General features: G+C 39.6%; 1 protein-coding gene across 1 annotated transcript; it reads left to right on the top strand.

Annotated features, from left to right (window-relative positions):
* Positions 1–6402: 6402 nt before the first annotated feature.
* Positions 6403–11372, top strand: LOC310725301 (cytochrome c oxidase subunit 7A2-like, mitochondrial). The gene is made up of 3 exons (XM_083540165.1): positions 6403–6588; positions 7132–7266; positions 10704–11372. Exons 1-3 carry the CDS (start codon positions 6517–6519, stop codon positions 10845–10847), a joined length of 351 nt encoding a protein of 116 aa, XP_083396291.1. The 5' UTR covers positions 6403–6516; the 3' UTR covers positions 10848–11372.
* Positions 11373–27254: the final 15882 nt, after the last annotated feature.

The raw sequence follows: 27254 nt of genomic DNA, 5'->3' as shown, positions 1-27254 counted from the left end.
CCAGATGTCACACCAAGTACTTTTCTAGCTTCCTCCCTCATCACTCCTGCAGTAGTTGCCCAATCATCCGGCACCTCTTCACCACCACCAAGCCCCTGTCTGACCTCTTCCCTGAACCTCACACTACACTCTTCCTCCTTCAGTTTCCACCATCTTATTCTTCTTTCAATCCTTACTTTCCTCCTGTTCTTCTTCGCCTCCATCCTACAGACCACCATCCGATGCTGTCTAGCTACACTGTCCCCCGCCATCACCTTACAGTCTCCAATCTCCTTCACATTGCATCTCCTACACAGAACATAATCCACCTGTGTGCACCTTCCTCCACTCTTATACGTCACCCTATGATCCTCCTTCTTCTTAAAATACGTGTTCACCACTGCCATTTCCATCCTTTTAGCAAAATCTACCACCATCTGCCCTTCCACATTCCTCTCCTTAAAACCATACCTACCCATCACCTCCTCATCACCTCTGTTCCCTTCACCTACATGCCCAATAAAGTCTGCCCCAATCACCAATCGTTCTTTCCTAGGTACACCATCTACCACTTCATCTAATTCACTCCAGAATCTTTCCTTCTCCTCCATCTCACAGCCAACTTGTGGAGCATAGGCACTGATGACATTTATCATCATCCCTTCAACTTCCACCTTCACGAACATCACCCTATCAGAAACTCTCTTCACCTCCACTACACTCTTATTGTACTCTTCCTTCAGAATCACCCCTACACCATTTCTCTTCCCATCCACACCATGATAAAACAGTTTAAACCCACCTCCAATGTTCCTGGCCTTACTCCCTTTCCACTTGGTCTCCTGAACACACAGCATATCTACCTTTCTCCTCTCCATCATATCAGCTACCTCCCTCCCTTTACCCGTCATAGTACCAACATTTAAAGTACCAACCCGAACCTCCACTCTCCTACACTGCTCCTTTTCCTGCCGTCTCTGTAGACGTCTTCCTCCTCTCCTTCTCCTCCTTCGGCCAACAGTAGCCCAATTTCCACCGGTACCCTGTCAGCTAACGATACCTGTGGCGGTCGTTGTTAACCCGGGCCTCGACCGATCCGGTATGAAATTCTCATTTGTGATCCGCATATTTGATTTGGCACATGTTTTACACTGGATGCCCTTCCTAACGCAACCCTCCCCATTTACCCGGGCTTGGGACCGGCACTAAGAGTGCACTGGCTTGTGCCCCCCTAATGGCTGGGTTAAAAATTTAATATTATCTGCTCTTCTAATATACAGTGGTGTGAATACGTGTTTGCCCCATTCCTGATTTCTTTTTTTTTTTGCATATTTGTCACACTTGTTTCACCCATTAATGTTTCAGATCTTAAAACTAATTTAAATATTAGTAAAAGATAACACAAGTGAATACAACATGCAGTTTTTAAAAGAAGTTAATTAATGAGGGAAAACAAAATCCAAAAGTACATGTCCCTGTGTGAACAAGTGTTTGCCCCTAAACCTAATAACTAAGGGAATGGTAGCTCAGTGGTTGTGAGTGGTAGCTCACTGGTTAAGGTACTGGGTTACTGATCGGGGGTTCAAGCCCCCTGTATCGCCAGGCTGCCACTTTTGAGCCCTTAAACAAGGCTCTTAACCCTCTGTGCTCCAGGGGCGCCATATCATGGCTGACCCTGCGCTCTGACCCCAGCTTCTGAGCAAGCTTAGATATGCAAAGAACAAATTTCATTGTTCTGTAATGTATATGTGACAAAAAAAAAAAAGGCTATTCTATTCTAACTGACCCTTAGCAGCAACAACTGCAATCAAGCATTTGCGATAACTTGCAATGAGTTTGTTACAGCACTGTGGAGGAATTTTGGTCCACTCATCTATTAAGAATTGTTGTAATTCTGCCACATTGGAGGGTTTTTGAGCATGAAGCGCCTTTTTAAGGTCATGCTAACACATCTCAATAGGATTCAGGTCAGGACTTTGACTGGGCCACTCCAAAGTCTTCATTTTGTTTTTCTTCAACCATTCAGAGGTGGACTTGCTGGTTGGTTCATTTTCCTGCTGCAAAACTCGCCCCATACCATTCGCTTCAGCTTGAGGTCACGAACAGACGGCCCGACATTCTCCTTCAGGATTTTTTGGGAAACAGCAGAATTCATGGTTCCATTAATCACAGAAAGTCTTCCAGGTCCTAAAACAGCAAAACAGCCCCATACCATCACACTACCACCACCATATTTTACTGTTAGTATGATGTTCCTTTACTGAAATGCGGTGTTACTTTTAAGCCAGACGTAATGGGACACACACCTTTTTTTTCATCAGTCCACAGAGTATTTTCCCAAAAGTCTTGGGGATCACCAAGATGTTTTCTGGCAAAACTGAGACAAGTCTTTATGTTCTTTTTGCTCAGCGGGGGTTTCCTCTTGGAACTTTGCCATGCAGACCATTTTTGCAAAGTTTTATTCTTATGGTGGAGTCAAGAACGCTAACCTTAACTGAGGCAAGTGAGGCCTGCAGTTCTTTGGATGTTGTTTTGTGGTCTTCTGTGACCTCTTGGATAAGTCGCCACTGTGCTCTTGTAATTTTGGTCGGCCGGCCACTCCTGCGAAGGTTCTCCACTGCTCCATGTTTTTGCCATTTGCGAATAATGGCTCTTACTGTGGTTCACTGGAGTCCCAAAGCTTTAGAAATGGCTTTATAACCTTTTCCAGACTGAGAGATCTCAATTACTTTCTTTCTCATTTGTTTCTGAATTTCTTTGGATCTCGACATGATGTCTAGCTTTTGAGGATCTTTTGGTCTACTTCATTTTGTCAGGCAGGTTCTAGTTAAGAGATTTCTTGATTGCGAACAGATGTGGACGTAATCAGGCCTGGGTGTGGCGAGAGAAATTTAAGCAGAGGGATTTGGCAAAAGCTAAGGAAGCAAAAACCATATAAGGAGTTGTATGTAAAGTTTGACACTAAGTAAGAAGAAAAGGATTTGTACTGTTCGGCCAGGTAGATGAACCGAGCTGGGAAGGATGTGCTTAGAGCAATAAAGAGCAAGTTAGAGCAATAAAGGATGGAGATGGTTTTGACTAGTGAGGAGAGTGTGCTGAGAAGGTGGAGGGAGTATTTTGAGTTGATGAATGAGGAAATGAGAGAGAGAGAGAGAGAGAGAGAGAGAGAGAGAGAGAGAGAGAGAGAGAGAGAGAGAGAGAGAGAGAGAGAGAGTGGATGAGGTGGAGATGGTGTAGCAGGAAGTGTATAGGATTAGTAAGGAGAAAGTCAGTAGGACCAGATGACATGCCGCTAGAAGCATGGAGATGTTTAGGAAAGATGGAACTGGAGTTTTTTTTTAACAAGATAGTTTAACAAGATTTTGGAAGGTGAGAGAATGCTTGAGGAATGGAGAAGGAGTGTGCTGATAACGGTTTTTAAGAGTAAGGGAGATGTGCACACCTGCAGTAACTACAGGGAAATAAGGTTTAGCAGTCCCACCATGAAGTAATAGGAAAGAGTAGCGGAAGCCAGGCTGAGAGGAGAGGTGACCATCTGTGAGGACCAGTATGGTTTCATGTCGAGGAAGAGCACCACAGATGCATCATTTGCTTTGAGAATGTTGATAAAGAAGTATAGAGAAGGTAAAGGAACTCAATGGGGCAGCAGTTTCCTTTAGAGTACGCTCTGTATCGCAGCCCCAATGGAGCTACCGAATCCAGAATGCCTTTACCTCTGAACACTTTGGCTGAGCACTCTTATCCCATTGCAAATCTCCAGCAGCGATACCAACATCTGAAAGGCATTCCTTTACAGCCCATTGACAAAGTGAAACCCCTTCTTTTAATAGGGGTTATGTTATTATGTTGGACATTCCTCAAATGGAAGAACTATCCCGGGAACCTAGAGTTTTTTTGAAGGTGATATTATTCCACACAGGAATGAGTAATTAGTCGTGCGATCAAGGCAGGATCGAGTGGCAATGGATTTTCTACAAACCAGGGCAACCAGGGTGATTGTAGATGGAGTAATTCACCATGAAGCACAGAGTAAAAAAAACGCTAATATGCCTCAACTCTGTATTTCCAAGGACTCTGTTATGCCCAACTCAAGAAGCACAAAGCGGCGGTTGGCAACGGATTCCATGAAGGCAGCTGCGTATAATAAAGAGATTAAGAAACTAGAGCTTGTTACGCCAAACAGGTCGAGTCAATTCTTACTTCAAGCTGAATCAGAGTGGGCAGTGCTGCCATCCCTTAAGACCCCTGAAGATAAAGTAGAAAGGAGAACCAGTGTATTCTGCGGTGTCACACAAACTCCAAATTCCTTAGATGCCAGTGAGTACAGTTCCTGGAAAGACCTTGTTGAAGCCACAGTTCAACACCGTCAAAGTGACTCAAACCAATCCAGTTTACCTACAGCTATATGACAGGACTATATGACAGCAGAACAGCCAACAAGACAGGTTTCCAGAGGAATACGAACAACTAAAGTTTGGTAAGCCTGTATCCACTACAAGCCAATTACTCACTTTAGCTCCAGAATTTGACGAAGACAGTCAGCTTATACGGGTCGGAGGACGTCTACCTCATCATCAAGTCACCGAGCTACTCATTCATTACTATGACAGTAAGCTGTGTCACCCAGGACCGAAACAAGCTGGGGCAAGTACAATCTCCTGATACACTGGATATTACCAATGTTGGGGGAAACGCGTTACAAGTAACGTGCGTTACTTAATAATATTACTCTTCTGGAGTAACGAGTAAAGTAGCGCTTTACTTTATAAATTTACACATTAATATCTGAGTTACTTTTTTAGAAAAGTAATGCAAGTTACTTTTCAATTATATTATTTTGCATTAAAAAAATAATTGTGAATTAAAACGAACGCAGTCACATAGAATCGCGCACTCTTACGTGCTAGCCACGGGTTAGAAGCGATGGAAGGCCAGAGCATTACATTAACTGCGATGGAAGTATTCTCATTATTTTGAAATAGTCGAGGAAAAGGAGAAGGGAATAATCGTTAAGTGTAGATTATGTGTTGGTGAAAAGCTCTTGTCAACTGCAAAAAATACCACTTTTAATAAAAAAAAAAAAATCTGCATGCACAGCACAGCACAGCACTACAGATGTGGAAGAGAGAGAGCCGAATGAAACCTGTTCCCTGCCTCAAGCTAAACAACAAAGGCTTGATTTCAGTTCACGTTCACCACTAGGTAAAACAATTAGTTCAACTGAACTCAACAAATTGGTTGCTGCTTTTATTGTTGAGGAGATGCAGCCGCTGTCTACTGTGGAGGCGCCCAAATTTCATATCATCAGCAAAATCTCCGTGACAGGGAAAAGGCCGGGGGGCGTGCTGCCCGATCGCAAAACCTTTACAAACTTTTTGGACAAGGCATATATAGAAATGGAGAAAACGTTTGCCGACTTAGAATATGTTTCCACCACTGCAGATCTATAAACTGCTCAGAATAAAAGTTGTTTGGGCATTACTTTACACTGGATCGATCCTGTTACTCTGCATCGCTGAAAAGCTGCAATCGCCTGCAGGCGATTTCGTCGGAGACACACATACGATGCCGTCGCAGCGGAGATAGAGAGCAAATTTACAGCTCATTTGCTCTTTGTGGTAAGATAACTGCCACGGTGAATGACGATGCCGAGAACTTTGTAAAAGCGTTCAGAATAGTTTCAAGCTGATGATTAAGCATATAATGATGTAGACAAGGATGAGGTCATATTTACGGAATTGCACGAAGTTTTACGAGATGAAAGGGTGCATCCCACACCCTTAACCTTATATACACCAACAACATCGTTAAATTTTTTACGGCGAAGGCAGATTGCAATGCAGAAGTACAGAAGTGCGACTGGAAAGTGTTCAGCCTTGTGGTCAACATTAGTCGATCATCTTATTGTTCTCTAAACAGTTATTACACATTTTAAATGTATAAGACATGTCTTTTGCTCTAATATAATTATTTCTTAATGGCAATTATCTATATTACACTGTAAACCTTCCTGTTAGATCGTGAACTTCCTAACAGAAACTGAGCTGATTACAAGTCTTTTGACAATAATAATGACATTATAGCTATAATAAATCATAGTAATTTGGATACTTAGGTGCATTTGAAAGAAAAGGAAGTACTTTGTTACTTTTACTGGAGTAATAGTTTCCCTAGTGTATCTTTTACTAAAGTTCATGGTTTGTGTTCTTCATTCACCACTGAAACAGGGTAAATCCTTCCCTAGTGAAAGTCCAAAGATTCTGAAACTAAACCATTATTTAAAACGTTTAACAACGAGCAGATCTCTTTGCAAGTTTTAAAAGTTGTAGATAAATGAAAACATAAAAACTGTACCGACTTTCCGAATCTTTTTTTTTTTTTTTTTTTTTTGCTCAGGCATAAAGAAGCCTGCCCGGAGACGTCACTTCCGCTCAGCTAGGCCCTCGCTCTTCTGGTGTGGGATGAAGCAGTAGGAGCGCAGCGCTGTGACGTGTTATTTTACATTTATTACTATAGAAAATACACGTTCGTTTCGAAATGTACCACAAAATTAGCGGAGTGACGGGAAAACTGACGGGATGCACCCCGGCGAACGCTTACTGTCCCCAGGTAAACATCGCCTCGGTTATTGTGTGGAGTCGGGAAAAGTGACCTTCACCGGGGTTTGTGCAGGAGGAAGTCGATGACTGATTGTAGAAGCTCCAGCTGTACAGCCGCTTGATCTAAAAACACGCACCAATATTTCAAATAAATGGATACAATTGTATGTTGACTTTAATTTGTTGAGGTTGGAAAGTGTGTATAAAGCTTGCTGAGCGAGGAAAAACGCGTACACATGCTGTTGAGATGATCGACGGTCACACTGTATTTGATTTTATCACATTGAACAAGATTTATAATCATATTACACGACCTACAATTAGAGTAAATTAAATTAGACATGGATATGCTAAAGAGAGAGAACCTTCACTTATAATATAACCTTGTAGTAGTGTATTTTGGCAGACCTTTCTTATTAGGTCATGATAATGGGCATTGCACTGGAGGCTTCCATAGTGACCTTGTTTTATCCTGCTCAGATATTTAGATAAATAGGCTACTACTATTTTAATACAGAGACTGTTTTAACACTAACACAATTTTCCCCTTTAGGGGTTGAAACCCACCATACCTTCCCAACCCACACCTATGATCTTCGCCGTACCCACCAAGGTGGTGTCTGAAGCGGGACCTACAGTCGAGTACATGGGATCTAACAAAGTCCCGGAGCTGCAAAAGCTCTTTCAGGTATTTAACGCAATTCTGTTATTTCCTTTTATTTTCTTTTAGTACAGGACCATGAGCATTTTTAGATGTTTTGGGAAACGATTAAAAATGATAATGTGGGTGCCGAGGGTTTTTAGATGCGGTCATATTGATCTGCATTAGTGTAGATCGATGTCCACATTCTTCTTAGTTCTTATTCATATGCATATCTAAAAGTCAAGTGGAGTCTTTTTAAGTCAAGTTTATTTCTATAGCGCTTTTCACAACAGACATTGTCTTAAAGCAGCTTTACAGAAATGAACAGTTAAGGTGAACGATGTGTATATATCCCTGATGAGCAGCCATGGCGACTGTGGAAAAGGAAAAACTCCCTTAGACGTTATGAGGAAGAAACCTTGAGAGGAACCAGACTCAAAAAGGGAACCCATCCTCATTTGGGTGATATCAAGAGTATGATTATAAATCTCTAAACAATACAGCACACTTTTCGCTACACATCTCCTTATGTGTAATCTTCTTCCTTGTGATATTCCTAATAGAGACTCTTTCACCTTAACTTTCAAATCTCGTCTGAAGACTTTTTAGGCAGGCATATCAGTGATCTTGAATGCATACTTCTTATAGGGTGTATAGTGTTTTATTTTTGTGAATTGTTTTGTGTGTTTTAACTTTACGTTAAGGTGTCGTTGAGTGTCGCACAAGGCACATATAAATAAAAATGATTATTATTAACGTTTGCCTGTAAATTCTGTACACAGCTTGCTGCTTTGTGTTTTGTATACCAATTAAAGTAAAAGCAGTTATTAGATGTGCAAAACAATTGTGCTCACAACGGACCACAATATGCAAGCAAGGTCCTCAGGACTGTTCAAAGGTTTCAACAATCAGATAGTGTTGGTACATATAATGTTTTGTGTATATTTGAGCTTGCGGTCAGTGTGTATGGGGGGTGGGGTTCATTTTGGAATTACATGTGCTTTAAAGTGCTTTCTTAATATCCCCTCTTTAATGTTTTTGTGTATTTTGTTCAACATATTTCCATTGATTCCTTACTTTTCATTACCCCCCCCCCCCCCCCCGTGTATTAGAAAGCTAGCAGACAACCATACACTGATGTCTAAGCACTATAGATTCTGACTGGAAACTCAAATGATTGTTTATACAATGGCAGTTGTATACTGTAAGGATTGTGATAATATAATTACGTTACTTTGACATTTGGCAGATGCTTTTATTCATAGTGACTTATTATCTCATCAAGAGTTAGGGGCTACACTCAAGGACCCAGCAGTGGCAACTTGGATGTACTGGGATTTGAACATCTCAAACATGTTTACACCTAATATTTTTTGGTTTAAAAAAAAAAAAAGCATATTTTCCTCTCCATTTAGGACTTCATCCACAATGAGCTTGGAAATGTAGCTTTTTTTTTTTTTTTAAATGTTTTAAAAAAAAATTTCCAAACTCCATTTTTATGTAAACAGTGTGGATTTTGAAAACAGAGGTTTTGGAAAACGAAGACGCATTTTTAGTCGTCAGCGTTTTCAAGAGAAACGCTGGTAATAAACGGCAGGTGGACATGCCACAGGTCAAAGTGCGTTACATTTTACTTATGCATCGTATATAAGGGACATAAGTGTTTTCAGATGTTTCGGTGTGGATGAGCAATTTTTGGGAAGTTATTTTAAATGATGAATGGGTATCATTTTCAGACAAAAACGGCGGTTTTTAATTTATCCAGATTAGTGTAGCTGTAGCCTAAGATACCAGAATAATCCATTAACCTTTTGATTAATTGATTAATTGCGGAGGATTTTTTATTTATTTATTTTTTTTTTTTTTTTAAATAAAACATCAACTACTGCAAGATCACAATATGGCATTTTTCTAGTTTTGTAAAAAAATTTTATGAAAATTATTTAAGGGCAACTAGTACCATAATAATGTGGCCAGTGGTCTGAATGAGCTTTTTTTAATGTAATTTAAAAATGTAATGATGGAACTTGAATTGGAGTCCACTTTTGTGTTTTAACACATGGTAGATAGTATGTACCTTTAAGGAATTTAGTTTGAGACTAGGAGCGGTTATGAAATATATATATTTTATTATTAGAATTTTTTTGTCCAAGAATTTCTATTGCAAAATTGCACTTTTACATTTTAGAACACCCAACCCAATAATCCCAAACCAGAACAAAGGGACATATGATGAAGGTTTAATTACACAAAAGAAACAAAGGTTTTTATATAAATATACATACATACATAAAACTAATAATACAAAACTACCAATTAAAGTAGTAAAGGAGCAAAAAGGGCATTTATTTCCTTTCTTTTTTTTCTTTTTTTAAATATACAGTGGAACCCGGTTATATCGCCGGCCTAGGGGACGCCCAAAAGTGTTGAGATGATCGAGATAAACGAAAACCAATATGGCGGCAATATAATAACGTGCTTAAAATGTCGTTATGTACATGATGTGCGTTATTAAATGAGAATGTGCATGCACATGTTTTTGGAGGCTTTTTTACACAACACCGTTGCCGCGATTTGTTTGATTGGACATGCGGATAGAGAACCTGTAATGCGGATAAGGAGGCAGAAGCCGAAGTAAACGCAAACAAAGTTTATTGAGAATACTCAGGAGATAATCCACCAATACTTGTAGAGAAGCAGTAATATCCAGTGGTGCGCCCTGGGAGCGTGGTCCACGAAGTTCTGTGAAAGCAGACAGTTCGTGTAGAGAATCCATGGATCTGCGCTATGAAAAAAGCGCAGCGCTGGGCAGCAACGGATAAACGTGGTGCAGACAGCGTGAACATGCTGAAAACAGCAGGATCGGGGTAATCCGGGGTGCCGTTAAAAGAATGCGGAGTCCGAGAAGAAGGGTATGTAGCGAAATACATATACGCGATTACACAGACCGCCATGAACCAACACATACGATCATGCACAAACAATAACGGACCGCGAGTGTGTGGAGGTGAGGGGCTTTAATAGGAGATGGGATGAGTGAGTGAATGAGAGTCAGGTGTGTGCGATCAGCATGGCTGCGACGAGCTCCGTGCGGGCGGGGCACGGACGGGAGAAGAAGCAGGGTGTTTCGGGGAATGCCGCCGCCGAAGGACCCATGTGCTCAAGATATTAGGGTTCGGCGACATAAAAAATTGACATAACCAATAAAAAAAATGCTAAGACAAAGCGAGAATTTGCCGGTTCCACTTCAAAAACGTCGACATAATAGGGTTGGCAAGTTAACCGAGGTCGAGATAAGTGGGTTCGACTGTGTGTGTGTGTGTGTGTGTGTGTGTGTGTGTGTGTATATATGTATATGTATGTGTATATAATGTAATAAATATATGTATATAAATAAATAAATAAATAAACACGAATCAGTTTCTCTTACAAACTACTTACATTAAATTTGTTTGTACTTTGTCCCACCTATTCCTTCACAGAAAGCTGATGGAGTGCCAATTCACCTGAAACGTGGAGTCATGGACCGGCTACTTTACAGGACGACGATGGGCCTGACGATTGGTGGAACCTTGTACTGCTTAGTGGCTCTGTATTTTGCTGCTCAGCCCAGAAAAGTTGAGTAACTTGAATAACCTTCCCTCTGGAGCAACAAAATGGACCATTACGACTGCACTCCCAAAGACAGTTTGCATAATTGCTTTGGGTATGCAAAACGTTTTCACCTCCTCTGAAAGTTTAATTTATATAGCCCTCAAGATTACTTGCAAGCACATGTTTTTAGAAACCGGTCAAATTCGAAGCAACAGCTAATTTTAGGTGCCTGCTTTAGGTCTGGAAAGATGGTGCTTTGAACATAGGAATGTGTTAAAAAACTAACCAACCCTCCAGGTGGCTTGTATGCAGAGATGATTTCAATGACAACAGAGTGCAATGTGAAATTATGAAATAAATGGGAACTGTGCCAGCAAGTTTTGTGTGTTACAGAATACTCATGGACAGGGTTTCTGTTGTGTTTAAGAAATTATGTAATTCTCACTCACTAAAGATCAAAATGTCCTTTTCAGGTGTTCAGATACTCTTTACTTGGCTGTGAATGATGTCCTTGTAACTTTCCTTGAGAAAATAAATATTTTGTTCATAAAAAGGCATTGATAGGGGGACAGGAATTTTTTGATTGAGTCCTGTGATTTTTGTAATACACATGTGCACACACATGCAGGTATTGTGCATAATATGATGCTGCGTAATGACAAATGTACTATTTCATGTCAGATACCAGGATATAGAATGAGGTAAATGTAAAATTGTGACTCATCCTCTAAGCTAGCATGTTAAAAACTGCATCAGCCAAGAGGAACATTTTACAGTCTTATATAAGGGGCCAATAGCTTGGTGGTGCTGGGATTTGAACTCATGACAGAAGTCCTGCAAGTTAACCAATGAACTACCACTTTCTAGAGATGTGTGTGAAGATTTTTAGTCATCCGGATTAGGTGATCTTGAAGTTGAGTCGTGTCAACTCTGGTTGGCTCAAAATGCTTCACTACTCTCATTCCAAGCAGCTGCTTCAGTCTGGAAGTTGGCAGGATTCCACAAATTTGTATTTTACAGGAGGTGAGAATGGGGAGAGATGTGTCTGGAGTAAGGGGAGTTGTTGGGATGTATAAAAGTATAGCTGTATAGGGGGTAATGATCTTTCTAGAGATCATATTCCACTAATCATAATTCAGGATCCTATGTGTGTGTGTGTGTGTGTATATATGTGTGTGTGTGTGTGTGTGTGTGTGTGTGTGTATATCGCGAAAAACGCGATTTCTCACGCATTGTAAATTCTTCGAAATAACATTACGGATCCTAATGAAACTTAGTACATTGTTTCTTATTAGATGTTAGATGCACGATAAAAATTATTTCAAAGTAGTTTGCCCTGTATCCGTACTACAAAGGGGTAGTACGTTATTTGTTGACGTTACGTTCTGATCATCCAGTCCTGCTCAGTGCTTACTGCTTATTTCCATATTGCTTAGCGTTCTGCCTTCCGTAGCAAAGCACAGGTACTTTCAGCTAGTATGTGTGTGTATATATATATATATATATATTTTATCATAATTATATATAATCAAAATCATATCATATATATAATAAAATACCTATCCAAATCCTGCACTGTAGCTTGGTTTATGATGGATTTTAGTTTGTTATAAGGAGTTTAATTATATATTTTTTTTAATATATGAGCATATTAAAATAAATCTGCCTTTTTATATACAGAGGGGTCTAAAGTCTTAAACTGCATTGTTTTTTTTTTTTTATCTGAAAATAAATAGTACATTTTATATTTCTGTAATATTTAAATTAAAGAAAATGTTTAATACCATTATTTTATATTTAAGATTCTGCTTTGTACAAAAGCTGAGATTTTTTTCTCACACATAATCTCTCCTAATAAGCGGGTGTTCCGCTTGTGTGCACGGTGTTAACAAGGGGACGTAGCAAATATTAAGAAACTGACTATGTAAATATTTTATTTTTGATATAAGTAAATAGTTTGTGTAATTATTTAAGGCAAGTTTTATAATTATACTATATATAAATTATAATATATAAATTGCAGATGTGCATCTCCATAACTGAGGTGAATGTGATTTGCATCTCGATGCATAGTGGATGATACTATATATTAAAAGTGCATATAAAGCAGCTACTGGTGCAATGTGATAAAAGTCACCCCTATAATAATTGAAATTGTTGATTTGATTCAACACAATGTGATTTAATCCAATAGAAAAAAATGCTATGCAATTCAATATGGTACAGATAGTTCACTTTTATTTCTTTGGTTCAGACAGACAACGAATCATAAATTTACTTAAATGCTTTCTGACTTTCACAAACAGGTCTTTGTAGTGTAAAAAGAAAAGCATGTTCTTTTCCTGTTCTGTCTCCAGGAAGTTGCAGCTCTACCTCTGCAATGTTTATTTATATTCTATGTGGATCTCAGGACATGCCTTGGTCTCCTTAGTGTTGTAATACGTCAAATATTCCCCACACCATTACACCACCACCACCACCAGCCGGAACCGTTGATACAAGGCAGGATGGATCCATGCTTTCATATTGTTGACGCCAAATTCTGACCCTACCATCCTAATGTCGCAGCAGAACTCGAGACTCATCAGACCAGGCAACGTTTTTCCAATAATCTATTGTCCAATTTTGGTGAGCCTGTGCGAATTGTAGCCTCAGTTTCCTGTTTTTAGCTGTCAGGAGTGGCACCCGGTGTGGTCTTCTGCTGCTGTAGCCCATCCGCCTCAAGGTTCGACGTGTTGTGCGTTCAGAGATGCTCTTCTGCATACCTCGGTTGTAACGAGTGGTTATTTGAGTTACTGTTGCCTTTCTATCAGCTCGAACCAGTCTGGCCATTCTCCTCTGACCTCTGGCATCAACAAGGCATTTGCGCCAACAGAACTGCCGCTCACTGGATATTTTCTCTTTTTCGGACCATTCTCTGTAAACCCTAGAGATGGTTGTGCGTGAAAATCCCAGTAGATTAGCAGTTTCTGAAATACTCATACCAGCCCATCTGGCACCAACAACCATGCCACGTTCAAAGTCACTTAAATCACTATTCTTCCCCATTCTGACGCTTGGTTTGAACTGCAGCAGATCATCTTGACCATGCCTAAATGCATTGAGTTGCTGCCATGTAATTGGCTGATTAGAAATTTGCGTTAACGAGCAGTTGGACAGGTGTACCTAATAAAGTGGCCAGTGAGTGTATATATATATATATATATATATATATATATATATATATATATATATATAATTACTAAGAACATGGTTCTCAGAATAGGCTTTAGGTCGATTGCAACCCAAAAAAGGCATTGCAATAAAAAAGTGACATTTGGAGCAGATGTTGTGAATGGCTTACGCTCGATACACATGCTGGTTATATAAATTGAAAGAGCGGCTTTGATCGACTCACCAGCATTGTGTATAGATGACTGTAAAACTGTCTTAAGTATGTGTAAAATGCACTGTCAAAAATTATGTCCTACCCAAGGTGTATTCCTGTTCTGTGCCCTGGATTGGCTTCAGATACCCCATAAACCTGACCAGGATAAAGTGAATACATATTAATGAATGAATGAGTGTTCTAGAAAGATATCTGCAGCACATCATCTAAGAACAAGGCTCTGTGTGTTTATTCATTCAACACGCTCTTATGAAAGGCTTACAAGTGAGGCAGGATATAATCCAAGAACGTAGAATTCCCAGTCAAAGAACAACAACTGAGAGAGACAGCTAGTCCTGTATTATACTATATACTGTATAGTCACAAAGTACTAACTATGACAGCAATATTTCTAAGCTTATATACAATATATGTATACCTAAGTGCAAGTCTCATTTATGTGGGCATGGAAAAGTCAATATTCAGGAGCAGCTTCGGGAGGTAACAGGGAGAAGTGAAAGTGTGGGCTGAAGTGTTCTGTTCAACACTGCTGCCACTGTGAGTGATTGAAGCCTGCTGGGTAATCACACAGCTAAACCCACTCTGATCAGTCTATCACAACCACACTTATTGCTGTTTTCAGGGACTGGGTGGAGGCTGAAATGCAGCATGCCCTCCACATAATTAATTCTAGACTCTAGATTTTTCAGACCACAGCTTCATTGCTGTTTTTTTTATACTACTCAGAGTGGACCTTCACCATCAGCTCATTGTACAGTACAGTAATTGCTGGATAAAGCAATATTTATTTGCAGCTGCTGTGAGAGATTTGAAGAATCTCACTTTCTGAGTTCGCATGGCAACGGACAAGGTGGTTTGAATAGACTCGAAGAAGTAAAGGCTCAGCAAAGGTCTATGAAAATCATAAGGTGAAATCTGACTCATACTGAGTGAATAGTTTGTTTATTGTCTTGCTGCTTGGAGAAGGCTAGCTTTATTTGCTTCCCTTCACCATTCAGAAACAACTTTTCTCTGGATAAAAAAAAATAATAATTCAAGGCTTTCCTCAGAAGGCATGCCTCTGGAGTTAATTCACTCCTGGTATCTGTCTCCAGAGAGATCTGAAAGTTTGACAGTAATGAAAAAAGAGAAAGGTGCTAGAGGTTACTGGATACAGCACTAACAAATTAATGCGTTTTTGTGCAACGAGTTGTCTTTTTGTCCTAAACCTCTCAGCTGCAAAAGGACAGAAAGTCTTCTTGAAGTCATGCTTACCAACAGTATTCCTCTTGGCTGAGCAGAAACATTAATTTGACTAACATTAGACAAGCGTCTGTCACCCATGTAACACCACATTCAATGTGCTAAAATTGACCACTAATTGACAACTGGATACACTTATACTTAAAATGTTAAAAAGAAACTATATGGACAAAAGTTTTAGGACACATGACATGACACCTCTGACCTCAACCCTACTAAACACCAGTGGGATGAATGCTGACTACACCCCAAGCATACTCAACTACATCAGCACCTGATTTTAAAAAACACCCTTGTAGATGAATGAGCACAAATCTCCGCAACTGCATTCCAAAATCTAGTGGAACCTCTTCCCAGGAGGATGGAAGTGATTATAATAACAATTAGGAATTAAATGCGGAATGGAATGTTTAAAAAGCACATTCATGATTATGAATCATAATGCCAGGCGTCCACAAACTGCAATGAAAGAAATGGACTCCGGATTTCTAGTAGTTCCTAGAATAGCAAAGTCCACTAAAGGCGGTAGAAAATTCTCACATTTAGCTCCTAAACTTTGGAATAGCCTTTCTGACAGTGTTCAACACTCTCCCAGTGTAAGCACAGATTAAAGACATATCTTTTTACCGAGTCCTACACATAACTCATCACATGTTATAAGCTTGTGCTTCAGTACATCTAATTATCAACTTGTGCTTGTTACCATTATGAACAGCAACTACGCTAATAGGTATCAAAAAGTTGCCCCAGCTCCAGTTGTGTCCCACCCTAATGAAGATTATGGACCTTTAAAGAAGTCGATGCCGACCCCACAGACATCCCGAACCATCTAGAGACGTACCAGCACCATTTGGATCCCACTTCATGTAGAGTTTGGCATTGAACCTCTTTGAAATTTTGAAGGCTCTGGCATGGAGAAGCTGGTGTTGGATCTATGATGATCTCAGATGTTGAGCTATTTAATGAGTTGCTCAGTAGCTCAGTTAACTGACTGTATAAGACTGTAGAAAGGACATAACTCATAATCACACACTCCAGTACTCATAGTAGTTCTTACTATCCGGTGTTTTGTATTGTTTAAAGATTTATAATCGCACATTTAATATCGCCCAAATAAGGATGGGTTGCCCTTTGAATCTGGTACCTCTCAGGGTTTCTTCCTCATAACATCTAGGGAGTTTTTCCTTGCCACATAAATACACATCATTCCCTTTTTTTTTTTTTTTTTTTTTTTTTTTTTTTAATTGAAAAATCAACAATCACAAATACAAAAATGTAAACAGAAATTCTCCATTTTCCCTTTTTAAACAACAAAGAGGCCCCCCCCCCACCCACACACACACACACCGCCACCCAAAACACAAACAAACCCCCAGACAAAGACACACACACACATGCGCACTCACACACACACCCCACATCCCCCTGTTAAAACAACTGTAGAAACGGAAGAAAGGTTATGCATACAGTCCAATTTTTGACCGAATTAGAACTTTAATCAGGTAACACCTGTAGTCTCCTAAAATAAGAAATAAAAGGTTGCCACTTGCAAAAAAAGGTGTCAGTAGAACCCCTCAGTGTATATTTTATTTTCTCCAACTTAAGAAAAAACATCAAATCTTTAAACCACAGAGAGATGGGGGGACATCTTATTGCTTTTCAGTGTAGAAGTATGCAACGTCTGGCCAACAAAGATGAGAAGGCTAAAACATCTTTGTGTACAGAACTCAGTGATACTGACTCATTAGTAATACCAAATATAGCGATCAGTGGGCATGGCGTCAATTGCACTTCAAATATGGAGGACATAATGTCCAGAATGCATGTAATTTTGGGCACAGAAAAAACATACGACTTAAATGACAGGGGGAAGCATGACATCTGTCACATCTGTCCTCAACCTCAGGATAGATTTTTGCTTGTTTAGATTTGGAAAGATTAATTCTGTACAAAACCTTAAAATGAATGAGACTGAGGCAGGCACAGGAAGTGGTAGAACGTATTCTATCTACTATTCCACCGTTCGTCGCCAAACTGCAGCCCTAACTCCTCCTCCCAAGCGGTCCTGGTTTTATCTGTATTACAGCTATTGAGAGATAAAATGAAACTGTATATCCAGGAAATCAAACTACGCTGGTGTGGAGTAAATATGACTAAACTCTTCCAAATGTTTCTTGGGGGGTACAGAGGGAAAATTGGGAAGGCATTTAGATACAAAGCTATGGACTTAGAGATATCGAGAAAAAATGAGCTGTAGGCAGCCCATACTCCAAGGACAGGCTGGTGAAACTTCTAAAGATGCCATCTTCGTACAAATTATAAAGTTGCTTAGTGCCTTTTCCCATGCCATAGTGAGAAAGCTGAATCTAAAAATGTTGGGGGAAACAAATGATTTTTATTCAAGGGACCCAGTGCTGATAGAGCCCTAAATTTAAAGTGACGCCTAAACTGAAACCAAATCTTAAGTGTGTTTAGTACGACTGGATTGTCAGTCTATTGAGATGGTTTGATCGGAAGGGGTGAGCAAAGCAGAGCAGATACAGAGGATGATCTACAAGACAGTACTTGCACCAAGTAGATTGCACCAAGTGGATTATGTTGAATTGGTCCAGAAGTTTAGTTTTTGGATATGTGCAGCCCAGTAGTATATTTGAAAATTGGGCAAAGCAAGCCCACCACTGAGCCTACAACTCTGCAATAGAGTCTTACGGATTCTGGGAGGTTTTTCACCCCAAAGAAAATAATTAATGATTCTATCTAAAGAATTAAAAAAATACTTAGGTAAAAATAATGGAAGTGATTGAAAAAAAGAAAGAAACTTGGGCAGAACGTTCATTTTAACTGCGTTGATTTTTTCCGTTAAAGACAGAGGTAGACTGCTCCACCTCTGAAAATCCGACTTCATGTCTGCCATAAGCGGAGCAAGATTGGCATAAAAAAGTTTGGGTAAGGAATGGGTCACCATAATACCAAGGTATTTAAAGCCTGAACAGTTGAATTTGAATGGCAGATTCAGATGCTGAAGTTGTAGAGCGGTATTGTTTACCGGATAACACTCACTCTTATGAAAATTCAGTTTGTATCCTGAGAAAGAGCCAAAATCATCCAAGATAGATAAAATTATATGAACAGACGCTGCAGGATCCATCACATATAGCAACAAATCATCAGCATACCTAAACTTGCGAGTTATACCTTTAAAGGCTAAAAAGGATTTAAGTTTAATGGATAATGGCTCAATAGCAAGGGCGAATAGCAGTGGTGACAGTGGGCACCCCTGCCAGGTTTCATGCCCGAGACTGAAATAATCAGATCTAATATTATTTGTACGAACACTGGCTTGCGGGGATTTATAAAGGAGGCAGATCCAGGAGACAAATGTATCACCAAACCGAAATTTCCTTAATTTTGCAAACAGGTATTCCCACTCGACTCTATCAAACGCTTTCTCAGCATCCAATGAGACTACAACCTCAGGGAACGGAGATGACTGCTTAGAGTAAATTATATTGAAAAATGTACGAGTGTTAAAAAATGAATGCCGCCCTTTTATGAATACAGTCTGCTCCATAGATATGATACGTGGTAGTACATTTTCTAACCGGGATGCAATTACTTTCGCCAGCACTTTCACATCGGCATTCAGCAGTGACAGTGGTCTGTACGACCCGCACAGGTTGGGATCCTTGCCCTTCTTCAAGAGAAGGGCTATTGAGGCTTGATTGAAAGTGGGTGGTAGCACGCCCTGATCCAGAGATTCATTGAACACACCAAGGAGCAGCGGTGCCAATTTATCGCTAAACTTTTTTAAAAACTCAACTTCAAAATCATCTGGGCCTGGGGCTTTATTAGACTGCAATGCCTTTATTGAAGCTTTGACTTCTTCAAGAGATAGTGGAGAGTCCAAGTCCCTTACAGAGACAGTATCAATAACAGGAAAATCAACACTTTGAAGGAAATCACACAGTCTCTTATTATCAGTAAGGCATTCAGATTTATAAAGAGCAGAGTAATATGACTTAATTACTGCATTGATCTCTATGGGATCAGTAACGGTAACATTTGAGTCATTATTAATCTGCGGTATTTGGTGTGATGCAGCCTGCCTTCTTAGCTGATGAGTTAACAATCTGCTTGGTTTATCACCGTATTCATAATACGATCCACGAGTTCGTAATAGCATGCGTTCAGTTTCTTTAGTGGAGAGGAGATCAAATACTGCTTGTAACTCAACACGTTGTTTGTATAGCTCTGGAGAAGGGTTGGATACGTAACTCTGATCGAGTTGGCTGATAGCCGATTGAATTGAGTTTAGCTCTGTGCTTCCAATATATGAAAGCAGAGTATATAATGATTTGCCCCCTGAGATAGGCTTTCAGAGTCTCCCATAATAATGAGCACGGAGTTAGAGTCAAGACGATTAAACAACAAGAATTCATCAATAGCTTTAGAAATAGGCGCACAGAAATCCTTGTCTGCTAGGAGATGCAAATTAAACCGCCAAGGAGATTGTGTAGGTCTATGGGTTAAGAATTGGATATCCAACGCTTAAGGAGCATGATAAGAGATCACAATGCCCAAATAATCTGTAGATACAACGGAGTGATTAAGATGGCTATCAATAAAAAAATATTCAATTCCCGAATATATATGATGCACAGGGGAGAAAAATTTGAATTTCTTGATCCCGGGATTGCCATATCTCCATAGGTCAACTAAGCCGTTTTGTGACATGACATCAGAGAACGATTTATACATTGCAGATTGGGATACAGCATGAGAACTAGAACGATCCAAAACAGGGTTCAAAACACAATTCATATCACCACCAAAAATGATCAAATGGGTATTTAAAAAGGGAAGACTACGTAGTAACCTATTTGCAAAATCAGGATTATCAAAGTTTGGAGCGTAAATATTAACCAGCAAAACCTTGGTCTGTATCAACGTACCAGCCACAATGACATATCTGCCATTCCTATCAGCAATTATACGGGTAGGTGAAAATCGTATGCTTCTATTTACTGGAATGGCCACCCCTCGTGCCTTAGAATTGAAATTGGAGTGGAAAGTTTGACCCACCCAAGGACGGTGAAGCCTTTGATGATCTTTGACTCGGAGGTGTGTTTCCTGTAAAAATACTATGTCGGCACGTAAGCTAGACCGTTTAATAGGATTGCCCATGCCCCTAATATTCCAGCTAAGGAACAGGACAGGTGTACCACTGCCAGCTAAACGTGGGTCGGTATTAGTGTCAGCCATTCATCCAAAAACAACTACACAAAAAAATTGAAAACAGGACCTGTGGAGCCAGTGGATCACCATCCATCCCCCCACCCCTGTGCGCGCGCATCCGACACTAAAACACAAACACATACCCAACACACAAGTAGAGTCCCCAGTCTAACAGTAACCCTAGGGGACAGCAACATGAACTATCAAAAAAAAAAAAAGAGAAGGTTTCAACAGATTTAACACAACATAAATTATGCGCAACTATATCTAGTTTACGGCTACTCATCCCTGGTCTACATAAATATATAAACAAAGTTTCTAGAGGAAAATAAATTCCCAAAATAAATTGACCAAGCATTTATGTAACAAACATTACGTTTTCAGGATCACTTACACTTTGATTCCCATAAAAATAACAAAACAAATAACAACAAAAAAAACCAAACGAACACAACACCACACAAAGTGCGTAAAGTTAGAGACCAGCATCACCACGCGGAGTTTGTGAACAGTGCAGTGATATGAAAACAAGGAGTAAACATCGTGTCCCACAGCGACAAAAATGTATGTTCACACTTTAAACAGTTTGGATAGTTTTTATATACTTGCTGGCTTCGTCAGGTGAAAGAAAATCTTTGCCCACACCATTGTGTGTAATACGAAGCCGCGCTAGATAAAACAACCCGTACCGCACACCTTCAGTGCCACGGAGCTGCCGCCGCACCTCGTTAAAGGCAGCCAGGGCTTTTGCGGTTTTCACCGTATGGTCGGGAAAGATAGAAATGTTCAGGCCCTTAAACTGAATTCGCTGTAACTCTCTGGCGCGCAGTAAGACATCAAGACATTCGCTGTGATAGTGAAATTTGGCCACAATGGCTCGTGGTCGTTCACCAGGCTTTGGTCAATTTGCTGCCGCTTGCGACTGGAATGCTTTGCAAAATACTCTCAAACTGGATAAATTAATTCCAATTTCATCCTTTAAAAATATTATATCATATTTGTTCACGGACATATGCAGGTGCTTCTCTACATAATTTTGTTTTAAAATGTATTTATGTAATTGTTAACCTGTATGTATTTTTGATGTTTTGTATTTATTTTAGCCCTACTTCCCTTTCCCTAAGTGGTTATTCCACTTGTCAGGCCGCCATTGTAAATAAGAACCTGTTCTTAATGACTTGCCTGTAAAAAAAAAAATTATAATAATAAAAAAAAATATTAAAAATAATAAAAATAAAGGTACGGGCTGTAGAGTGTGATGTGACCTGTCCAGAACCGGCTTCTTTTCCAGACTCAGTGCCTCCTTCACACTCGTGACAGTGGAGCTATCGGGACCCTCAGGAACACCGATTATCCGGACATTATCGCGCCATGACCTAGCTTCCAGATCTTCGCATTTGGTCTCCAGTTTATTGAACTCAGCAGTAAGACGTTGTATGTCACGTTGCACAGAGAGCGCTCCATTTCAACCACGGTGCCCTTTAGTGCCAGCACCGCAGCCTCATTTACAGCTTTACCGCTGGACAGCTGCGCCTTCACTTCCGACTTGATTGTTAGTAAATCGTCTCCCAATGTACGTTCCAATGCACGTAGTTCGGCCTTAAAAACCTCAGTGATTTCGGACCTCAAAAGGACAGCAGCTCTGACTTTAATAAATCAATATCAGCTTTAGAAGCTGCCTGTGAAACGATGGGCCCTTCACACAGAGGTGAATCATGCGAAGACGAGGCCGCAATTGTTGCACCAGGCTTTAACTTAAATTTTTTTGGTTCAGACAGACAGCATATCATAAGAATGCCTTCTGACTTCTAACGCATGGCCCTTTTACAAACAGGCCTTTGTGGTGCAAAAATAAAAAAAAGAAAAAAAATATTAAATAAAACCAGATGTTTTGTTCCTGTTCTGTTTCCAAGAAGATGCAATGTTCTGCCATGTTAATCTGTATTCTATGTAATTCTCAGGACATGCCTCGGTGTGATACGTCATATTTACCTAACAGCAGTGGTGCTGAGAGAACGCGATTGAGAAATGTTGTAGCAAGGAAAAATCTATCTAACCAATCTACATAAATATTGGTCACTTTCTTACATTTTCAATGCAAATATGTTAAAAACGATGCATCACGATAAAAATGCCAGCTTGTATCCAATGTACACTTAAATCAATGCATAAAATCCTTGGCTTTTATGCAAATCAGTGAATTTTACCATCCCTAATGCAGACAGGCACAGGCAAGTCAGAAATGCTTTCATTACATTACACACTAAAAATTAATTATTTCAATTGTTGTGCACCCAACCACATTCCTTTTCTCATGGGCATTGAGGCAAGTTTTATATGCTGTTCATTTTGTTTTTTAAATTAAGTCTTCCTAACAAACAACAGATGTTGTTTTGGCCATTCTATTGAGGCAGAAAGGAGGTTCACCTGTGGCTGACTAAGATAGAAAGACAATAAATGTTGAACTGTTTAATGAGGGATTTAAGTCTTGGACAAGTACAATCCGTAGATACACTCTTAATCCCTTGTGTGTAATCACATTTCAGCTTGGCTGGTATGTGCATGGAACACTATTAATTGTTTCCCACTCTGCTTTTAATATTTTACCACATTTCTCTTGCCAAAATGTCCCAGGGCTAGGAGTTAAAAGCTACCATCTTTATTTTATCTCTTCTGCTTTGCTTGTCTGCTTAGTATCACATTTTGCCTTCCCTCCCACTCCCCCTACATGCTTGCTCTCTCTCTCTCTCTCTCTCTCTCTCTCTCTCTCTCTCTCTCTCTCTCTCTCTCTCTCTCTCTCTCTCCCACTTCCACTTCCCATCACACATTAGGTGTTCTAAAATGGTGAGCCTCATGGCTGGGTTTTCACTGTGGGTGTATGTGATAAAAACTTGAGTTACATGAGTCATGTTGATTGCACTGCCATTGACAGTGTGTGTGCAGATCCATGACACATTAAGCATTCCATAAAAAAAAAACTTTCCATGCCAGTAACACTACTGTTCTTCTAATCACAAATGACTTGAGCTATGCAGCCTGCATGATGAACCTTAAATTTTACGTTTGTCTAAAGTCTATTTATTTTTCCTCTCGTCCCCGTGGTGAATCTGTGGCAGATGCAGATGGACTGAGCATGGTGGTAGGGTGGGAGTTATCAACTGCAAAATACAAATAAGGCTAGTCTAAATGAGCCAATGCTGGAAGCTTATCAAATATGACGGTATGAAAGAAAGAAAAGAAATAAAAAAGAATTTTTTAGTTACCAAAGTTAGGAATTCCCTCTCTCTCTCTCTCTCTCTCTCTCTCTCTCTCTCTCTCTCTCTCTCTCTCTCTCTCTCTCTCTCTCTCTCTCTCTCTCTCACTCTAATCTATTTCATCATGCACCACAGGACTCCTCACCCTACCTGGAACAGTCTTTTTTCCAGTCCTCATAAGAAAGGAACATGGGCAAGCTGCTGACAGCAAGGGAGAAAAGAAGAACAAGAGAAGGGCAGATGATTGTAAAAGCTAATAAAAAGAGAATGAGGAGAATGAGCTCTGAAATCTCATCATGCTCTTATAACTATTATTACTGAAAAACTAAATGCAACTTTTCTGAAGTACTATATGGAGTGAAAAGACATGAACTCAACTCAACGTAAGCTTTGTCATTTCTTCACATACACAGAATAGTTGGGGCTTGAATGCCCTGTGTCTGGTGTCCTTTGTATTGCAAAAGTGATTGTTAATTCTCTGTGCATACTGGTGTTTTGCTTTCTTGATGGCTTTGGAAAGCCAAGCCCTTGCTGTCCTGAGAGGTCCTTCAACCCCCAACTTCAAGGCAACATCTCTCTGTCTGAGCAAGGCATGGACCTCATCAGTCATCCACGGCTTCTGTATAGCAAATGTGGTTATGTTTTTTTCCACAGTGACATTACCTGTTCTCAATGCACTTCTCTATGTTCCCAGTCACAGAGACAGTGTATTCGTCCAGACAAATGTGCTGGTCATAGGTGGCAGCTTGCTTGGACATGTTTCAGCCCGTGAACTCAAAACAGTTCTGTAGGGTTGAAGTAGCTCCTTCTGGCCATATTCTGATGGTTCTTTGTACTGGCCTGGAGCGCTTCATCAGTGGCCTTTATGCTGGGAGTAGCAACTGTCCTAGGTGGGGTCTGACTGTCCTAGGTGGGGTCGAGGAATGGCTTTATGTGAATCCCAGGTGTTTGTTTAATACAAGTCCAGTAGTCTCCTCTTGTGACAAAGTTGAACTTTCCCAAGAACCCACTTGCGTGGTATGTACATTTATCAGGAAGTAATTACCGAGATGGAATATGACATCCACTGCAACAAAAGCACTTTGTTTTATTTCTTTGAAGCTTATTTATTTATTTAAAGTATTCCCCAAGTTACCCTTGTGTGTGTACTGTATGCACACAACAGGGAAAGAGAACAGGCATTCATTATTTGGTCTGGAACAAAAACTCCCATTAAAAGGAAACAGGTAAAAATCTTGACATGGTAGTGGCTGTTTCTCAAAGAAATATGAGAGTACCCTTAATAAAGCAGACTCACCTAAAAACCTGATTTCCTGATTCCACTTAATGTGAAGTCAAACAGAGATGACTGCATTTTGAGCACTGTGCTAATTTTTTGATTCTGTCTGGAGGCTGCTCAGAGACACATGACCTCTCTACAAGCTTAGTGAGGTTTTGGACCACTTAACACAATTCAAGATGTGATACCAAACGAGACATTGAATTGGTTTTATTTATCCTATAGTTGTAATGTGACGTGTTGTTCATCAGACATATAGCACGAGAGGCAAGTAGACAAATATGACAACCCAAGAATGTTTTATATTATAAACATCCACATGTGCAATCTATTAACGTTTTACAAAAGACACTATATTAAATTTATTTTATTTGAATTACTTTATACATATTCAGAGTATTTTAATATAAGGTATTATATAATTATATAATATATATATATATATATATATATATATATATATATATATATATATATATATATATATATATATATATATATACACACATATATATATATATATATATATATATATATATATATATATATATATATATATATATATATATATATATATATATATATATATATATATATATATATAAGTATTCCAAAAAGGAAATAGCGAACTAAGAATTTCAACATCCTTTTATCTCCTTTTTTCTTGCCTTGTTGACTCTGCCCCTCTTTCACAGTTTTCTCCTGCCTCCCCGTCATCCACTACAGCACTGACAGGATGCAAAATATGTATTAAAAAAGACAAGCTTCATCAATCAAATGATTTATTATACACGTTAAAATAATGAAATAATATGTTAGTTTCTCAGGGGACCAAACAATGAAGAAGACATTGTTTTGTGATTAGCAGTTTTGATGAGCAGGGATTAGTAACAAGGCATGTTGTTTGTTAAGACAACCAGCGCCATTTGATTAAAATAACTCTCTATTTTCCGCGTTTTCCCCATTCTCAAAACATGCACTGATTATTAAGTTATCCAAGAAGGCCATTAGTTGTGATCTAAATGCGTGTTTGCATGGATATGTCACCTATTATAAGTGTGCTATGCTGCTTTTTTCAGCCGGACCTAGTTAGGCTTCAAGTCTGTGAAACATAACGCTCATGTTCCCTGTAGTGTCAGGCAGGCTTCGCAGATCAGCTCTAAAATTCACTGAATTAATTAAAGAGCCAGCCAATTGAGGGTCTCTTGTGGCTTCTCAATGCTGAAGTGTTACAGGAAGTTACAGAAATCATGTGTGTACGTGGCCAAAAAACATGCTTCTTATAATAGAGATGGAAAGGTTGCAGGAGAGCTTCTGTACGTTCTTATTAGGCCAACTTTCCAGCTCTGCATGACATATCTGGGCCATGGAATCCCATTACACCAGCATCGGTGGGTGTGTAAGAGTAAGTCCATGCATGCTTTCCCACCCACTGTCCTACATACTGTACAAGGTCAGTGGCTTTTCTAATTTTTTTCTAGTGTCTATTAAAAGTGATACTCATTTAGTTTAGATTTTGGAAATGATCACATCAATGCTGTGGATAATTCCCAACTACATGATAACACTTATTCGACATGGGTCAAGAAGTGAATGCATTAGTTATCAGTTAGACTAAACGGTACACATCTGAATAAAACCACATTAAGTTTGCAGGTAAAAAGTATACAAAGCTACAGTTCCACAGTTCTTTGCCTCTTTCATTTCACATGCCACATAAGTGAATTCCATACAGAAATGGTAGGATGATTAAAATGGAAGGTCACTGCTCCCCGTCTCTCTTAGCTTTCTACCTCACCACAGCTGAACAGGCTGGAGTGGGGCTCTAATAGGCTTGTGCAAAAAAATAACTGAGAGGGTTTTATTTAGAGGGTCCTGGCCACACATGGTCGATTCCCTATTTATCCCTCTATTAGCACCAAAGCAGTGAGGTATTTTTCCTCTCTGAGCACTCACAGTTATGGGGACTACAGCATCCAGTACCTAGCAGGATTTGAAGAGACGACTATGGACAAAGCAATTTAGTGGTGGGAGAAATGTG

Source organism: Silurus aristotelis, assembly GCF_946808225.1.
Source record: "Silurus aristotelis genome assembly, chromosome: 4".
NCBI lineage: Eukaryota > Metazoa > Chordata > Actinopteri > Siluriformes > Siluridae > Silurus > Silurus aristotelis.
The sequence above is the reverse complement of the archived record's forward strand: the minus strand, read 5'-3'. Positions and strand labels throughout refer to the sequence as shown.

Coding starts and splice junctions, on each gene's coding strand:
- LOC310725301 (XM_083540165.1), top strand. CDS start 6,517: ATGTACCACAAAATTAGCGGAGTGACGGGAAAACTGACGGGATGCACC. Junction 6,589..7,131: donor CGAACGCTTACTGTCCCCAG/GTAAACATCGCC, acceptor TTTCCCCTTTAG/GGGTTGAAACCCACCATACC. Junction 7,267..10,703: donor AGCTGCAAAAGCTCTTTCAG/GTATTTAACGCA, acceptor ATTCCTTCACAG/AAAGCTGATGGAGTGCCAAT.